Source organism: Macaca mulatta, chromosome 4 (genome assembly GCF_049350105.2).
Source record: "Macaca mulatta isolate MMU2019108-1 chromosome 4, T2T-MMU8v2.0, whole genome shotgun sequence".
Classification (NCBI taxonomy): Eukaryota; Metazoa; Chordata; class Mammalia; order Primates; family Cercopithecidae; genus Macaca; species Macaca mulatta.
This window is the reverse complement of record NC_133409.1, coordinates 106,145,334-106,164,106: the sequence shown is the minus strand read 5'-3', so window position 1 is coordinate 106,164,106 and position 18,773 is coordinate 106,145,334. Positions and strand designations below refer to the sequence as shown.

The window sequence follows — 18,773 nt, the reverse complement described above, 5'->3', positions numbered from 1 at the left end:
GGAGCTTGCAGTGAGCTGAGATCCGGCCACTGCACTCCAGCCTGGGTGACAGAGCAAGACTCCGTCTCAAAAAAAAAAAAAAAAAAAAAAAAAAAAAAATTAAAAATGGTGGATAAATTCATTTGGCTAAATTTAAAGATTTTTTTTTTTTTGGCCTGATTTCCTTCCGACCTTTATGAGTGAAATGGGAAAAAGAAAATAATGCAATGAGGCGTGTGTATCAGACAATTGATGCATGTTAGGTGCATTATTATTGCCTGGCTTGTGAATTACTTATGCTTTAGCACATGCGGAATAAATTAACCATGCTCTCAATATATCACCCATTGGTCCTCGGAGGATAACTGTTTCATGGGACTTTGGAGAGTCCTGTGTGAGGGTTGGCATCCTTTTTAGCCTTTAAGTCAAGCAGAAGGTGAAGCAATGATAATTTCCCAGCCTGAAAAAATGGGGAAGGGATCCTTAGAGAGAAAAAGAACCTGTATGGGGAAAGGAGATAAAAGAGTAGATGTGAAAGAAAAGTGGGGAAGAGGGAAAGAAGAGAATGGGAGAAAGGGAGAGGATTGGGGGATAGCACAGAGAAGAATAAAAAGGATCTAAACTATGTTAGAGACAGAAGTCTGATGGAAAGAATTATCTGCTGAGAGTTGGAAGTCACGTTTTCCAATTTTGTTTCTGCACATCTTGCTATCCAGGGAATCTAAGGAATTTGGTGTAAATCAAGCACTTTGGGAAATATAGTGACTTTTAAAACTTTTTAAAAATTTTTAGAGTTGGAGTCTCGCTACGTTGGCCAGGCTGGTCTTGAACTTCTGGTCTCAAATGATTCTCCCATCTTAGCCTCCCAAAATGCTGGGATTACAGGTGTGAGCTACTGAGCCCAGCCATGTCTCTTTTTATTAGTAACTAATAGTTGTGAGTGTTGACCTTGTACCTGGCACTTACTCAAACACTTGGCATGGATTATGTCATTTAATTCTCATCCCAAGCCTAGGAGTTAGGTGTCATCACTATCTCAATTTTGCTGATATGGAAATCAAGGCACAGATACTGCTATGGTCTGAATGTTTGTGTCTTCCCCACCCCAAAATTATATATTGACACCTAATCACTAATGTGATAGTGTTAAGAGGTGGGGGCTTCTGGATGATTAGGTCATGAAGGTATAGCTCTCATGAATGAGATTAGTGCCCATATAAGAGAGACCTGGAGAGCTAGCTAGCGCCTTCTACCATGTGAGGACACAGCAAGAAGGTGCCATCTATGAACCAGGAAAGAAGCCCTCACTAGACACTGAATCTGCCTTGATCTTGGACTTCCCAGCTTTCAGCACTGTTAGAAATAAGCTCATGTTGTTTGTAAGTTACCCAACTTATGGTATTTCATTATACCAGCCCAAGCTGACCAAGACAGATGCTGAGTAATTCACCCAAGACTGCACCAAGCAAATAATTGTGGCAGTCACCATTCGTTGCCACTCATCCCCTGTTGTCTTTCTTGCTAGCAGAACCCCAGTAGTTTCAGTCCCAGGGGATGAATGATAACAGACCTTAACCCGTCCTGGCTCTCTCATTCTCCTTTTTGATATGTACTTTCCCAGCCTCAACTTGCAGATGGCCATGTGACCCAGATCTGACCAGTGAGGTATAAGAAGTCTGCTGGAGTACTTCTGGGGAAGCTCTTCCTCCCTAATAAAAGGAAATCATATTTTCTGCTTGTCGTCTTCTTTCTTCCTATTTGGGATGATGGTATGAAGATGCCATATTTGAGGTTGTGGCAATCACCTTGCCACCATGAGGTGGTAAGAAGCCCAAGGAAGAGCATCATGCTGAAGATGGCAGAATGGAAAGTGGAGTGTTGTGGGCTTTGAGGACATTGTTAGACTGATGTAATAAACCTGGTTTAACCTCCCTGTACACATCTTGTTATGTGAAAGAATCAAATGTCACTATTGCTGTTGGAAATTTGTCAGATTTGACCAAACTGGCAGCTGCATATATATCAATTAATATGGGAACTGAAGCAGATTTTGGAAACAGGAAGCCTGTCTTCATTTTAGGTTGATAGGCTGCTATTTAGTGCTGCAGAATTCATTTCCTCCAGCACCTCCCCCACCCACAACCTTGACTACAAAGACAATTGTTACTCTTAACTGAGGAACAGTGGCAAAATGTAGCAAATTATAAGAAAATAGGCACTGATGAGATTTTAATTTCCTAAACTATTACTTATTCTACTTTACTATCTAAAACTAGAACAATAATGATACGTATTGCAAGTAAACTTTAGATCATACCTCAAAGATTCCTTTCAAAGGCCCCGGATTCTGTGTCTCTTTGCATGGTTCTCACACAACCACTCACTTATGACCTTTGTGCTTCTACCCAGGATTCCAGTTTGTGCTAGCTAAAACTGTTTCACTCCATCCCCCAACACACACCTCTCTGCTTTATTAATCTTCGTATTTCCAGCACCTAATACAGTGTCTAGATATATTAGCAACTTGGTGAATGAAATTAAAATCGTCTGATACCTTCTGTATTGAATAGCTACTTGAGTCATTGGGTTTTTAGGAATTACCAGGGCATATTAACATTTTTTCTGGTTTTGAGAGATGATTTTTTAAAACTAATTATTTCCAATTTAAAGAATTGCAAATTGCTGAAGAGAGGAAGTTTGATAAGTTACCGATAAAGAGCAAGTGTTCAACAAATAAACTGAATTGAGCAGCATGCTCTTTTAAAAAGCTATGTGTTCTGGGCAAATGTAAACTGGTTAAAGTAAGGCATTTCACTACATTGTTCTTTGGGCATAAAAAACTTAATGAGCTTTAAAAATATGCCTGATTGCCGGACATGGTGGCTCACGCCTGTAATCCCAGCACTTTGGGAGGCTGAGGCGGGCGGATCACTTGAGGTCAGGAGTTCAAGATCAGCCTGGCCAACATAATGAAACCTCATTTCTACTAAAAATACAAAAATTAGGCGGGCATGGTAGTGCGCACCTGTAATCCCAGCTACTCAAAAACCTGAGGTGGGAAAACTGTTTGAACCTGAGGGGCGGAGGTTGCAGTGAGCCGAGATCGTGCCACTGCACTCTGGCCTGGGCAATACAGTGAGACTCCGCCTCAAAAAAAAAGTCTGATTTACAATCGGGGGCAATTAACATGAGAAAGACTAAATGCTGTCATTGAGTGCTTCGTTTTGTCCCAAACTTCATGATACCTGGGTCGGATAAGGGCTTCTGAGTAGGCTGAATTTATAGGAAAGTGTTCCCTGACATCAGTGTTAAATCTATTTCCATTTAATGCAAAAATGCTTTCCCCTTGAAAGCTGCTATTTAAACACAAAGACTCTCATTGCAGTACAGACCAGAGTGATATCTGCAGTTTGAGTTGCCTTTAAATATATTAGATGGAGATGGACACAAAGAACTGAGGAAAAGAAGTGGTAAGCTAATGTTAAAGTGTCTGGTTTTTCTCATCTCTGATTTTACTTTCAGGAAAAATTAGAGAAATTTGAAGGTGAAGACTTAATTGTTCTTTTTAAACTCTTTATGGCTTAAGGTGTTAAAAAGCACTAAAGGCAAATGTTCTTAATTTCCATTCAGTAGGCCCTTCAAAATCACAGGAAAAAGAATAATAAAAATATGTATGCTACACAAACAATAACACTTTATGTTTGTTTAACCTGACTTTTCCATTTTCTCTAATTGTATCTATATGTAAACATTTTCTTATACTTCTTCTATTGCAATTATTTTAAACGGCCTTTATGCCTAGCATAATGAGAAATTATAATGAATTATAAAAACTCATTAGCAGTGTATTTATGAGAAATCAAAATAGTTTCTGAATTCAACAATAACCTAAATGCAAATTTTATGTTTATTATAACATGGTAATCATTTAAAAGTGGTGAACTAATAAAACCAAATACAGAGTATTGGAAATCCCTGTAACTTGTGTTGCCTAGAACTATTTCAGCAATAATCAACATTGAACCTTTATTTTGTTATAGTGTTGTCATCTCCTGACCTGGAATGCAATCTGGGAAAAACATAAATATATCGTCTATACTATATATATAGTATATCATATATATATCATCTATACTATATATAATATCATATATATCATCTATATATTATTATAATGGTTAATATATAACATCTATATATTAATCAAAAACATAAAAATATCTATAGTTAATATTTTTGATTAACATATAGATGATATATTAACCAGAAAAAGATGACTAGGAGAGTCCTACAAGATTAAAAAATGAAATAAAAATAAAGAACACAAAACAATATCTGATCTTTTCCTTTAAGCACAAAGCATACTTGTAATATGTTCAGTATCATCTTCCCCAATTAGGCCATAATTTCCATGAAGGTAGGGACTGTGTTTAATTTACTGCTGAATCCCCAGCATCTAGTATAGCATCTGGCAGAAACTGAGTGAATATAGCTGCAAGAAATGAACTGCACACAAGGGCTTCAGTTTATCCAGCGGTTACCCTACCAGCAGATCTCAAAGCTTCCTTGTTATTGCTGCAGGATGGCAGCTGTACAAGTCATCACCCTTCCATCTCTTCTCTTTTTCAGTTTGCTGAGTTTTCAGTAGGAATAAGGTGCTAAGGGAATGAAAGTGCTTTTTGGTTTTTGGGTATTTTTTCCTGTCAGATAGGATAAAGAACCCTATTGGTTGAGGGGAATGTGAACTGATTCAAGAATATGTCCTGGGTGGGCTCCATGGCTCATGCCTGTAATCCCAGCACTTTGGGAAGCCAAGACGGGAGGACTGCTTAAGCCCAGGGTTCCAAACCAGCCTGGGCAACGCAGACTCTGTGTCTACAAGAAAATTAAATGAATAAACTAGCCAGGTGTGCTGGCGCATGCTTGTATTTCCAGCTACTCAGGGAGCTGAGGTGGGAGGATCTCTTGAGCCCTGAAGGTCAAGGCTGTAGTGATCTGTGTTCGCACTGCTACACTCCAAACTGAGCAACAGAGCAAGACCCTGTCTCTATTAAAATACATATATGCGCACACACACACGCACATATATACACACACACACATATACACACATATACATACACACACCCACGCACACACACACATAATTTACCTCCATTCCTTAATCATGAATGTTGAAAGTTCCATTTAATTCAGGAATTGGTTAGTATGGTTCCTGATAATTAAAATTTTATTTGATCAAGAATAGACAGAATTGGCCTGATGAAACAACATAAAACAGTAGATAAGTTCTCTTTTTATGAAATTCAAGCTGCATTATTTGACTTTATTGCTGCTTCATTTCACAAATATTCTTTTTATCTTAATTATAGCCTCTAAACTTCAATAACATCAAAAAGACTTTGTTAAGTACTTTAATTGAACATAGCACTGTATAAAGAGGCTTATACAAAACCAGATACTTGTTATTTAGAAAGTTAAAATCACACACATGAAACAAATATTTATAGGATTTATATGCTTTGTGCAAATGCAGGCCCTTTCCTGATTTACTTTGCATGATTAATAATAGATAACATTTATGGAGTCCTAACTATGTGCCAGGCATGGTGTCAAAAAGCACTGTACATACATCATCTCTATTAAGCCCTGCAACAACCAGGAAGGTAAGGAAGATGAGGTATTGGCAAGTTAAACCAGCTGCCTAATGTCATATAGCTGTGACATTAATGCAGGTATAGCTTCCCATTCTTTAACCCCTCTGGCCTACCCCTTCCCTTAACCTCCTCTCCCACAAATCTATCACCCACTGACAGCCAAAGGTGCTGACTCAGTTTTTGAAGGAACAACCACTTTGGATTGGAAAGTGATTGTGACAAGCATGGTGTGGGCACTGTGAAGTCCCTTAAAAAGTTAAATCCTTGGGGAGCCAGGTAATATTAGCTTAAGAGCTGTTAAGAACGGGGCAGCCCTAACAGAACAAAATTATTGGTCAGATTCAATTCTATTCTAAAATTAAAATCTGGGCCAGATGTGCTGGCTGACACCTGTAATCCTAGCACTTTGGGAGGCTGAGGCAGGAGGATTGCTTGAGGCCAGGAGTTCAAGAACAGCCTGGGCAACATAGCAACACTCTGTCTCTAAATAAGTAAATAAATAAAAATAGAATTGGGATGGTTGAGACTTCAAACTGTTTAAAAGAACTCTTTATTTAATTTGTAGATAAACCTTAATGAAGGATATTTATGTTACCTGATTTCCTTTATAGCTTCTGCCCTTGCTCTCTCCCTCTACCATCAAATTTCCAAAGAGGAGAGATGAAAGATGTATCATTGCCTCTATTACCTCATCAGGTTCCAGTCCTCAAGACACTGCAATCTGGCTTCTGTCTCCACTTCTCTAATGGAAGTGCTCTCACAAAGGTCAGCAATGATAATAAACTATTACCATGATAACAGCTAGTGCTTCTTGTGGATTTATTGGGTGCCAAACTCTGGGCTCAGTGCTTTACAATGGAGAGAGAAACCTGGAGGACCACAGGGCTGTGCCTGTAGATGGTGAGTTTAGTGAGCAAACCTGAGTTTACTGGGCTCAGTTTTTAAAAATCAAGCCAGCATTCAAAAACCAGAATACTTCAGCTACAGTCCTCATGGTGCCCACCCTTTGCATGAAGTGAATATATTTGCACTTGGATCTTCCTCACCTCCCTAATCAGTGTCACCTGCCTGACCCCTAAAGAAGCATGATTTACTACCCACGCTTTACATAGGTATTCTGGTCAGGATTTAATAGTTGAAAGAAAATAGACCCACTTAAAGTAGCTCAAGATAAAGGAGGGGGATTATGAAACAGCAACTCAAGGGCAGGAACCACGGCAGACTTGAATTCATGAAAACTAAGACTGGAAGCAAGACAACTGTGATCCTCCTTGTTAGTGTCTCAGCTTCTCACCACATAATGACTCCATTTCCCTGGGCCACAGACTAGCTTCCTCTTTTTACTCATTTCAGTCCCTTAATTGCCTTAACTTGCTCAAAGCTTCTCATCCCAACCCTATCCCAGCCTCACACCATCTCCCTTTGTTCTATTGCTAACTGCCTTAGTCTTTAAATTTTCTAACTATAAATTCCTAAAAGAGGAATTTGAAGGACCTGCATGTATTTTCCAACCTGGTCACAGATGTTGCAAATTACAAGCTGCAATAGGTCATGCCGGGGGAAGTACACAAATATGGTCCAAATATTCCAAATATCTGTGACCAGGTAGCCTGAGACTTCCCTCTAGAAGGGCTGTGGGTTGACAGGCACTATACAGCATAACTTAAATAATATCCCAAGGGTAGTTAATTCTCATTAGAATATTGATTGATAGCCATTATTTATACCCAGTTTATAGACAAGAAACTTGAGGCTTATGGAGGTGATGAAATTTGCCCAAGGAAAGTCTCTATTTTCAATATAATCTTTCTTGACTTTCAGGCTAACATTCTTAGATAGTCTCTACATTTTGAAACTTAAAATTCTTCTCTTGGTTTCTGTGACAGTATACTCTTTCAGTTTTGTACTGTTCTGGTTGCTCCTCTACTATTTTTAATTCCTTGTTCTTCTTCCAATTCTTAAATGTAGGAGATCTCCAAGGGACTCTTCATGGCTCCTTCTTGTCTCTTTCCATATTTTCTTCTTAGGCAAAATAATAGGCTTCTGTAGATTTAGATATAGTCAGACATCATGATTTCTTTTTTTTTTTTTTTTTTTTTTTGAGACGGAGTCTTGCTCTGTCGCCCAGGCTGGAGTGCAGTGGCCAGATCTCAGCTCACTGCAAGCTCCGCCTCCCAGGTTCACGCCATTCTCCTGCCTCAGCCTCCCGAGTAGCTGGGACTACAGGCGCCCGCCACCTCGCCCGGCTAGTTTTTTGTATTTTTTTAGTAGAGACGGGGTTTCACCATGTTAGCTAGGATGGTCTTGATCTTGTGACCTCGTGATCCGCCCGTCTCGGCCTCCCAAAGTGCTGGGATTACAGGCTTGAGCCACCGCGCCCGGCCGACATCATGATTTCTTAACTTGGGGTTCTTGGATCTCCCCTCACCCCCAGCCTAAAAAGACTTGATAGAATTTAGGGGGTTCATGGACTTGAATGAGAAAAAAAATTCACATCTTTTATCTTTTCACTAAACTCTAACTGAAATTTACCAATTCCTTCAATTATGAATGTAGTTAATAAGCCTTTGTAAGAGCAGTAACACTGTGACTTTGCTACCAATAGAAATCATAGGCATTTTCATATTTTCCAATTATTGCAAATATCTCAAAATTTTATCTTTTCCCTTTACTACTTCAAAATCACGACGGCCATTTGATCCACCACTCAATCTTAATATTTAATACATTAATAAAGAATCATACACATTATCATGTCAAAATTTTAACATTTTGGTAATTGTTTTGCAATACAGTTCCTTTGTAATCTTATACTTTCAAATTTTCTATATTTAGAAACTTTTTTTTTGAGAAACCACTGATAGATTTCATCAGACTACTAAAGGGTCCTTGGCACTCCTCTTACTCCCACACAAAAAAATGGTCAAGAACCCCTACTTTAAAACATTCTAGCCATGTGGTCTATCAGGACTTGGAAAGGCGATAAAGTCCTAGGCAACATAGGAGCCACTTTCTTCAAGCCTAATGACCTGCTCGATTTTCTTAGTCTTATCTTTCAGTTTTGACTACCCGCTCTATCTGTAGACCTTATGTGTAAGATTGGCATCTAATACTCTCTGTGGTCTGACAACCTGGTGTTGATCTTGGACCTCTAGCCTACATCCTAGATTGCGTTCTGCTCTCAGTTACTCTTCCACTTTGTTTACTGACTCTGGGTCTCACCTCCATAATGGCCTTGCTGTTTTACTGGATTGCTAACACATTTTCTCCTGCATACAAGGTCGAAAGGTGAACCTTTTCATTCAGGGTGGAAAAAATAGAGGATTCTTCTTGAAGTATAGTTCCGACAATATCCTTCTGTTCCTCAGAATACATTTGGACACAGACTACTTATGAACTTCTCAGGGCACTTTTCGTTCCATGAAACAAAACCTATTTCAGGTGGCTTAAGCAAGATGAGGAACTTACAGATACAGAGATATTACACAGCCCTCAAGAGCAGGGATATAGGAACAGGTTGAACAGGATCAGAGATTGGCAAACTTTTTCTGTAAAGGCCAGATGTAAATGTATTAGGCTTTGTGGGCCATATGACCTCTGTCAGTCTACCATAGACAATACCAAGAGGAACGTGTTTCAGTAAAGCTTTATTTACAAAACAGGCAGCCATGTGCATTTGATACGCAGGTCATAGTTTGCGGACCCTTAGATGACAGTATTGTCAGGACTCTTTCTAAAACTTAGAGCTATTATCTCCAACTCTTTTTTACAAATTATCTGTTGTTCTCTTTCTACCGACTAGCTTCTTCAGCTTCTCTGATTCTCATGTTGGAAGCTCTGAGCTTCCATGTCACAAATTCAAGCTCTCTTGTTTTCCCAGTTCCAATTCTGAATCTTTAGGGTAGAAATGTTGCTTGGCCTTGCTTGGCTCAGGTGCTCACTCCTAGATCAATAAGCTGTGGTCAGAGGGTTAGGTCCTGCTGTATGTCCAGGGCTTTGGGGACCCTTACAACTTCTAGGATCAGAGGAAAGGAGCAGAAATCCCAAGGAGCTGAGCAGATAACCCAGTGAAAGTCCTTTGTTGGTATTCATTCAAACCTACTTTTTCACATTGTCCTCTACTAGTCCCCTCATATTCCTTTCTGAAGTAAAACCAACTCCTTGCTGTTCTCTTCACACACCCTGAATAGTCTCACCCTGCATCCTCACGATCTGCAGACAGAAATTCCACTCATCTTTAAAGTACCTTCTACAATGGCCACCTTTTTCCTTTACATCCACACTACACTGTATTGGTGCAGTGTGTCTTGTTCTGTCCCTATTTCTGTATCTGCCTTTTTCTTTCCCAGACAATAGGTGCTCTGCTGACAGAGAAATGACTTGTTCAACTTTTATCCATTCTTGTACCTTTCACGGAGTAGGTTCTGAGTTCCAATTATTTGAGTTTAACAATATCTTCATAGCTGAATAATTCCAAACTGAAGAAAATGTTGACTTTTATAAAGACTTGCATTTATACAGGAATTATGGTATCTACTTTTAAGAAAATTACTTTCTATTTTATAAACATGCATTTCCACATTTATGGTAGCAAAATCAAAGTACATTTGCCAAGAGATACTAAAGACAGCAAAGCTTCTATTTAAAATTTTAAACACGAAGAAGAAATAAAGTCCCATTAGGATTGTCTCTTCTATTATTGAAGGAAATTTAAAAAGATTCCTACTACAGAAATGGCTTTAAGAAAAGCAATAGAAAAGGTTACAAACTTGAAATATTCATAACTGCTCTAAAAAGTACTTCATAATGATTGCTCTTTGTGCAAGAAATTTATCAAAGAGCCACAGACCTCATCATCTAATTTCTTACTTTTTCTTAATTAACATTGTTCCCAGACCTCTGCTAAACTCCCGTGTTGAAAGCAAAGAAGTAAATACAGTACAGCAGGGAAAACTGGTTCCTTTCAACAAAACTGTGAGAGAGGCTTGAGCTTTTGTCAAACAGAAAGCACTTGATAAAAAACTATTCCTAAACTATTAGCAACTATCTAAAAGCTTTTTATTTAACAGCATCCTCCTGGGAAACTGCGCTGGAATGTGCAGCAGTTCTGAAAAAGGCACAGATTTGGCTGAACTGTAAATATTAGGTGCACAGAGGCGAAGCCATTGTGTAGGGTAGGGGTGGGGCGGGTGAGGTCCTGATTTCCAATGTTGATAGAAGGATTCCAATTTCGTTTGGTATTTTTTTTTCTACTACAATTACAGTTTTGCTAAGAAAAATAAAATATTGGTTGTGCTCCCATGTGGGTTTCTAATTTTCAGTGTGTACAGACAAGAGAAGACCTCTCATTTACCCCAAATAATCACCTTTCTGCAATCTCCAGTGCTACTGGACAAACAAGCGAGCCCTACCGTCCACACCTCCCGAGCACCCGGCTCGCTGATCCCGCCTGCTTCAGGTAGCTGGGGTTAGCCTGGTACTCCAGCGGCCCTCAGACGATGTGTGCCCGCAGCACGATCGTGTCTGTTGGCATTTCTGGGTGTGGATGCTCCAAACCAGTAAACCACAATACAGAACCCAAGCTTGGACTTTGAACCAAGCCCTTTTGCCTAGTTTGCTTTTTCCTCGTCAAGCTAGGATCCTTGCCAACCCAACTCACAGCTTCTCCCCAGGTTGCAGCTCCCCTCCAGCCACCTGCGCGTGTTCGGGATCGAAGCGCAGTCAGGAGGGGAGCTCAGTCCACCAGCCACTCCAGGGAGAGACGGAAACTACAACTCCCATCACGCCCCGCAGCCGGCTCCCTCCTCCTCCCTCTCCTTCCCCTTCAGCCTGCGGCCGGGCGGCGCTGGGCTTTTATCTGCGGACCCGGTGGGAGGGAGCCAGATCCCAGCGATCTTCCCCGACGGCAGTTCTTTAACCGGAGGCGACCGGCGGCTCGTAGCAGAGTTCAGCTCTGCGTCCACGCCAGCCCGGAGCCCGGGGGCAAGGGGTCTGTCCCGGGCGCACCGAGAGGATGGTCATCCGCGTGTTCATCGCCTCTTCTTCGGGCTTCGTGGCGGTGAGCACGGTGGGGGCGGGCAGCAGGTTGGGGTCGCGGGGCGCGGGTCCTGCGGGAGGCGCGCGGCGCTAGTCACTGCGCGTCCTTGCGCTCTGCGCGTCCGCCCGCGGGAGCCCGCGCCCGGCAGGTGATCCATCACGCTCCGGCAACAATGAAGAGGGCGGGGAGGAAAGGTGGGTGGGGGACCCCGGCCTCACCCAAATGCCCACCCTGCGTGGCCTGAAAGGCAGACAACGCGGCCTGAAAATGGAGTCCGAGGGAAGCCCCCAGCTCCTGTTGTGTGGCGTGGAAATTTGGGGAACGGGTTGTTCAAGAGCTTCGGGGGTCCCCCCTTCCTCTAGTTTAGTTCTTCCCGATTTGGGACCTTCAACTGGTTATGTTTTGCACGGGAGCCTTTTTGGCTGCTTTGGTTTGTTAACCTGGCTCCTGAATGAAACAAGTTTAAGTGGGGATTGCTCTCTGCCCTCCCTTCCTCCGCCAGCAAATGCATTTGTTTAGTTTTATACCTGCCCCAAGAGAATGGTACACCAGGTTTGTCCTGTTGTGCTAGGATTGTTTGCTTTCACTGTCATGTTTTTCTTAGGGTGCCATAAATATTTTTGCATCTTTATGTAAATGTGTGTGTATGCACGCATTTTCTTTCCACCTGTAATGCTTTGGAAATTTTATCCTGGGGATCTATGAATTGTGGTTTTTTTTATTTAATTATTTTTAACTATTCTGTTTGGTGGATGTTCTTGAATTTTTTTAGAAAGAATTTTTTTTTTTTTTTAAAGGGAGGAAAATTAAATAGCTAGAGATGTCAGACTTTAAGGAAAAATTCAGTAGTTAGTATATTTGACAGCCCACTGAGGGACATAGCACATGTGTTTTACATGATTATTGAGACTTGTTTTCCTTAACCAAGAGTTCAACTATAGATTTAAGAACCTCCTTGGTGACATATATAATCAAGTAACATCAAAAAGTGCATTGTAGATTGCTTAAATTTGGTCTGGCCAATTGTCTGCCCAGTAGCTTAGTCAGATTGTTCCAAAATTTGTTTCTTAAGCGGGTGGAGTGGAGGATGGAATAAAATATTGTTTAAAAATCCTTGTAAACTAACTGAAGTTTTTTATTTAAAAAGAAACCAACACGATCATACAAAGTCCCTCCACCCCCATTTGCACTAGAAACAATAGATGGGAAAATGCAACTTATCCTTATGTGCAGGCATGTTGGAGTCGTCAGACTTCTGACAGTTTCTGGTGTTTCTAGCTATTTGGGTTGGTTAGTCATCCCTGCCTTTTGTAGGTTTCCCTACTGAAGCCACACTTCATGTGTTTACAAACTGGCACCGTTTCAAGGGTAGATTTGTTCAAATGCACTCCTTACTAAGAATGCTACAAAGCTCTTGGTTTCACCACCGACTTGCATGCTTCTATAATTGTCCCAATAGCATTGTATTGACTATGGAAGAAATGGTTTTTATCCCTTCCACAAGAGATAAAGCCTAGGCTACTTTGAGCAAGTCAGACAAAGTCAAGGTAATGACTTGGCTTATTCTATTAGTAGGTAGTATATTGAGATAGTTTTGGTACTCCACATCTTTGTTTCTTCAGTTCCATTAGCAAATATTTATTGCCTGCCTGCTGTGTGCCTTTTTAACTTTTAAATTTAATGTTTTGTGTTTTGCACATGGAGCTAAAATTAAGAGACTAAAGTTTTAGTGTGGGCCCTGACTAGTGCAGTGTAAGCTTGGATAAGGTGCCTCATCTCTGCCTGAGTTTCTCTTCTGTAAAATGAAGGATTTTCATGAATAACTCAGAATTGCACGCTAGCTTTAAAGTCTTTTGACTTCACCAGGTGAGTAAATGTGGATGAACCATTATAACAGCTTCTTTTGCTTGAACAATATACCTGCCTATTAGTCTCAAGGTGAATTTCTTTCCTTGGGCATTTTACTGTGAAGTCTCAGATCCCCTCAATGCCCTGCCTGATAGCATGTGTTCTGACATGGTTTCGTTTGAGCTAGAAGACATACGCAGTTACCACATGCTTACAGACCATAAACACTAATTATCTATTTTAATGTTCTGCTGTTTGACGACGCAGTCTTTTCAGGTTTTAGAAAATACTTGTTCATTGAGTCTCCTCAATGATATCTTGTATCAATACACAGTTATTCATTGAGGCTCCCCAATTGTACTTTTATCTCCTATATCAGTACACAGTTTATCTGTAATATCCATACTTTTAGTGATGTTAAGGTTATGTTAATATGTAAGAATAATAATTTCTAAGAACTAATGAGGATATTTAGGTCAATTCTTGGGCTGGCGAGGCTAATGGGGCCAGTAGCATTAAGCTGTATTAAGCTTTAGTGGCATAGCCATGATGTGTTCCCTCCAGCAGTGTTGGGTTGACTGCTGTTAGTGTTTCATTTGGTGCCTAGCCGTGGCCAGCAAGTGCATAGGAGAACAAATAATTTGATTCTTTAGTCAGTTTGGTTTTAGCTGAAGTTTATTAAACCACAAGGAAGGGATGTGACCAGAATTCGACTTAGCCAAGTAAGTCCCAGGATTTCTAAAAAGATGCTCTGCTTCAATCATCAATAGATTTAAACCATCTATTTAGAGAAAATCATCCTATTTTCTTCTGATTCCCCTAAGCTCTCCACTTTAGCAGTTGGAATAACTAACACCAAGGGATGATTCCTCTTTTGTCTTACCTGGCTCTAGGAGAAGTCAGCTTTTACTAGGAAACAAAAGCAATGCCACATTATTATGCTATAGATACCTGAAAATCAGATTTCTTACTCAACTGACCATGTTGCTATTCATTCACATTATATTGTAGGGAAATTTTTTGTTCTCAGTTCTAAGAAAATAGTATATTCATAGAAATGTCATTTTAAAATTTAATTTATTCTTGATGTATTACTGAAAGAGGAAGTCTTAGTAACTTTGTCCAGGAAATATGTGAATATGACTTTTTACTTTAAAAACATCGAAATCGGTCAATTATTTCATTTACTCATTCAACAAGTATTTTCTAAGAGTCTGCTGCTTGCCCAGCTCTGTCCTTGGTCTTGTGGGAAGCCAGAGAATAGAAGGTGTGGTCTGTGTCTCCAAGGAATTCACAGATGGGAGATGAGTTAGGAAAGGTAGTAAAGTACAACCTAAGGACACATGCTTCTTGCAGGAACATTCTTACCAGAGCTAGAAATAATATAGAAGGCAGAGAGATGCATTGCAGGATGTCAGATAAAGAGGAAATGTGCCAGAAATCATAAAATATGCATGTGGGAGCCTTAGGCAGATGGCAGGGAGAGGAATTGAGTTAGATTTGGAGCCTGGGAGAGAGTTCTTGAGCCCATCCTGCTCAAGCTGGAAAGGGGGAGCTTTGGGTGGGACAGGGTAGACTCCTGAAGGAAGACTGAAAGAAACCGACGATGACAAACTCTGTAGTGCTTAGCATCTCAGAGATGTCTTTAGTTTCTGCAGCTTGTCTGCTGCCTGGAGCCTTTTGTTTCTCAGGGAACATGGAGCTGCTTGGCAGTGGGGGAGCCCTGGTTGTGTGATTTCGGAAGAATCTTTACCTTCCTACTTGCCTTGACTAACATTTCTCAAAAAGTAAATAAAATCTTTTACTCCTCATTAAAGTTCCTGGGCTCTGTTAGAGTTGGAGGGAAACCTAAAGATATTTTTAGTGAAGCCCAACCACCTCATTTTTTAGAAAAGGAAATTTAGGCATAGAGATTAAGTGGCTTTCCCGGAAGCCATTTATGTCCAGTCAGTGCAGAGCTGAGATTTCATAGGAAGCCAGATTCTTGATGCCTGAATGCATTCATTCATGCATTGAATGATTCATGTATTCATCAGACAATCACTGAAAACTTACTTACCCAGGCTCTGTATTAGGTGATGTTAGGTACTAGGCATATGCGATGGTCAGAATAGACATAGATTCTGCCCTCATGGCATAAATCAGTTCTCTCTCTCTCCCCGGTTCAGAGACTTGGGATGCAAACTGTTTAATGAAGGAAGAGTGAAGGACTGATGCTGGCTTGGGAGATGTTTCCACGGGGCGGGGTGAAATGAGCTAGACATCAGTATATCCCTGGATGTTGGAGAGCCACCATCACTGGGAGCAAAAGATACAAAGGTATTGGAAGCAAAGTAGGAAATCACAGATAGAACCTCAAGTGAGGGTGGGTATGGAAGGGGAACACATGGAAACTATGCTCAGAGTTGTCTTGCTGTTTGCAACTTGAAAAAGTGCATACCTACTGCTTTGGGTGATTTATAACTTTTTTATACACACAATTACCAGGTAAGGTGTTACATCCCCATGAATGTATTCAGTGAGGCCTCCCTGTGTAAGGACACCTCAGAAAAGAGTTCTAAGGCAGTTAGTCAGGATGTGATCATGTAGAATAGAGTGGGTATTAATTCCTGAGTTACTCTAATAACGCGAATGAGAGTATAACTGGCCACTTTAGGATCTTTAGTTCATTGGATCCTCACTGACACACGGCAGGGTAATTATTAATATTTATTTCCATTTTCCAGAGGAAGAGACTGAAGCAAGCTGACCAGACTGAGATCCTACTCAGTAGGTGGGGAAACCTTTAATCAAACCCTGGTGGGCAGGAGGCTTTAGAGCTGCTAGAGTAGATGTTCTCCTTGTGGGCTCTGTAGCATCCTGGGGGAATGAGAGTCTCAGGGGTACTTGACATCCTACAGTGTGTGGGACAGCCCCATACAGAGAACTGCCCTATCCAAAATGCAAGTGGTACCCAGTGAACAGAAACAGGGCTGGAGGACATAGGCAGAGGAGGGTGTGGAGTGAGGTTAGGGAAGAGTTGGGAGCATACAAGTGATCAGAAGAAGCAGGAGTAAGTTGGGGTCCCAAGGAGTGGATGTGGTGGTGACGGAAGGTCAGGGTGAGCAAGTTTGTATATTAGTTCTCTAGGGCTGTCATTAACACAATACCAAAAACTGGGGTGCTTAAATAACAGAAATTTGTCTCAACATTCTGGAAGCTAGAAGCCTGAGATCAGGGAGTTGGTGGGGTTGCTTCCTTCTGAGGGGTGTGAGGGAGAGTCCTTTCTGTGTCTTTCTCGTAGTTTCTGATGGTTTGCTGGCAATGTTTGGCATCCCTTTGTTTGTAGATGTATCACCCTCATCTCTGCCTTCACATTCGTATGGCATTCTTCCTCTGTGCATGTATCTTTGTGCCCAAATGTTGTGTTTTTATAAGGACACAGCCATACTGAGTAGAGCCTACCCTAATGATGTCATCTTACCTTGATAATCTGCAAGCATCCTATTTCCAAATAAGGTCACATTCATAGGTACTGGGGGTTAGGACCTCAGTATATTCTGGGGAAGACACAACTCAACCCATAATAGCGTGCAACATGAGGATTGAAATAAAAAGACCAATATATGGAGTTTTTCGGCCGGGCGCGGTGGCTCACGCCTGTAATCCCAGCACTTTGGGAGGCCGAGGCGGGCGGATTACAAGGTCAGGAGATCGAGACCATGGTGAAACCCCGTCTCTACTAAAAATAGAAAAAAATTAGCCGGGCGCAGTGGCGGGCGCCTGTAGTCCCAGCTACTCGGGAGGCTGAGGCAGGAGAATGGCGTGAACCCGGGAGGCGGAGCTTGCAGTGAGCCGAGATTGCGCCACTGCACTCCAGCCTGGGCGACAGAGCAAGACTCCGTCTCAAAAAAAAAAAAAAAAAAAAAAAAAAAAATATATATATATATATATATATATATGGAGTTTTTCTCATTTGATTGGAAAGACTGGGCCACATTTCTTGACACTTAAAGGCAGCAGCGGGATATTGAAGTATATGGAACTATAGTCTATGTGTGAGGTCTTTTGCTAGAAAATGGGATTTTTTAATATCCCAAGTGAAGATCTAACCTCAGTTTTTCTAGTACATTTTAGTATTTCCCAGATTTGATGTGCTTTTAATCCATTCTTCAGTAACATTGAAACTTAAAAATAGAACAAAGGGTATGGATTCCTTTATGAAATTAGGAGCTGTTTACCCATTTGTATATTAATATTTTAAGCATTTCAATCTACTTGAAGAAACTAATTGTTTTTTAGCAAGATAAAATAATTTATTTGAAAATCAAAATGTGGCTGGGCACAGTGGCTCATGCCTGTAATCCCAGCACTTTGGGAGGCTGAGGCAGGTGGATTGCAAGGTCAGGAGTTCGAGTCAGCCTGGCCAACAGCGTGAAACCCCGTCTCTACTAAAAATACAAAAATTAGCCTGGTATGATGGCGGGTGCCTATAATTCCAACTTCTTGGGAGGCTGAAGCAGGAGAATTACTTGAACCCAGGAGGTGGAGATTGCAGTGAGCTGAGATTGTGCCATTGCACTCCAGCCTGAGTGACAAGAGTGAAACTCCCATCTAAAAAAACAAAAAGAAAAGAAAAGAAAATCGAAAATCAAAATGTATTTCACTTATAATTACAGAAGAAAACAAATCGAGTTGATCAAGAACTATGTCTTTGAGTGCAGAGAAATTGATGGTATTTTATTTCCCTGAAATTCTCATTGACCCAGTTATTCAAAGAAAAACATATATGATAATGTGTCAAAATTATATACTATTAGAAGGAAACTTTAAGATAAGCTTTAGATTCTGGAATGCAACTTCAAATTCTGCAGATGTTCTTTTACCCGTTATAAGTAGCATACAAACTATTTTTATTAAGAAAATAGAAGAATTGGCCGGGCGCGGTGGCTCAAGCCTGTAATCCCAGCACTTTGGGAGGCCGAGACGGGCGGATCACGAGGTCAGGAGATTGAGACCATCCTGGGTAACACAGTGAAACCCCGTCTCTACTAAAAATACAAAAACTTAGCCGGGCGAGGTGGCAGGCGCCTGTAGTCCCAGCTACTCGGGAGGCTGAGGCAGGAGAATGGCGTGAACCCGGGAGGCGGAGCTTGCAGTGAGCTGAGATCCGGCCACTGCACTCCAGCCTGGGTGACAGAGCGAGACTCCGTCTCAAAAAAAAAAAAAAAAAAAGAAAATAGAAGAATTATAAGTTTTTTTAAATTGATACA

At 40.9% G+C, this 18,773-nt stretch overlaps 1 protein-coding gene and 1 long non-coding RNA gene across 2 annotated transcripts in view; one reads left to right on the top strand and one right to left on the bottom strand.

The window, feature by feature from the left end:
- Nucleotides 1-4,608: 4,608 nt before the first annotated feature.
- Nucleotides 4,609-11,551, bottom strand: LOC144340326 (uncharacterized). Its single transcript, XR_013416313.1, has 2 exons — nucleotides 11,003-11,551; nucleotides 4,609-7,679 (listed from the first exon to the last, which is right to left on the bottom strand). It is a non-coding gene; the product is annotated as an uncharacterized LOC144340326 (long non-coding RNA).
- SH3BGRL2 (SH3 domain binding glutamate rich protein like 2) overlaps nucleotides 11,492-18,773 on the top strand; it is a 71,636-nt gene continuing 64,354 nt past the window's right edge. Inside the window, exon 1 of the mRNA XM_015136833.3 lies at nucleotides 11,492-11,694. Within this exon, the coding sequence (XP_014992319.1) occupies nucleotides 11,650-11,694 (45 nt within the window). The 5' untranslated portion in view covers nucleotides 11,492-11,649. The remainder of the gene's footprint in view (nucleotides 11,695-18,773) is intronic.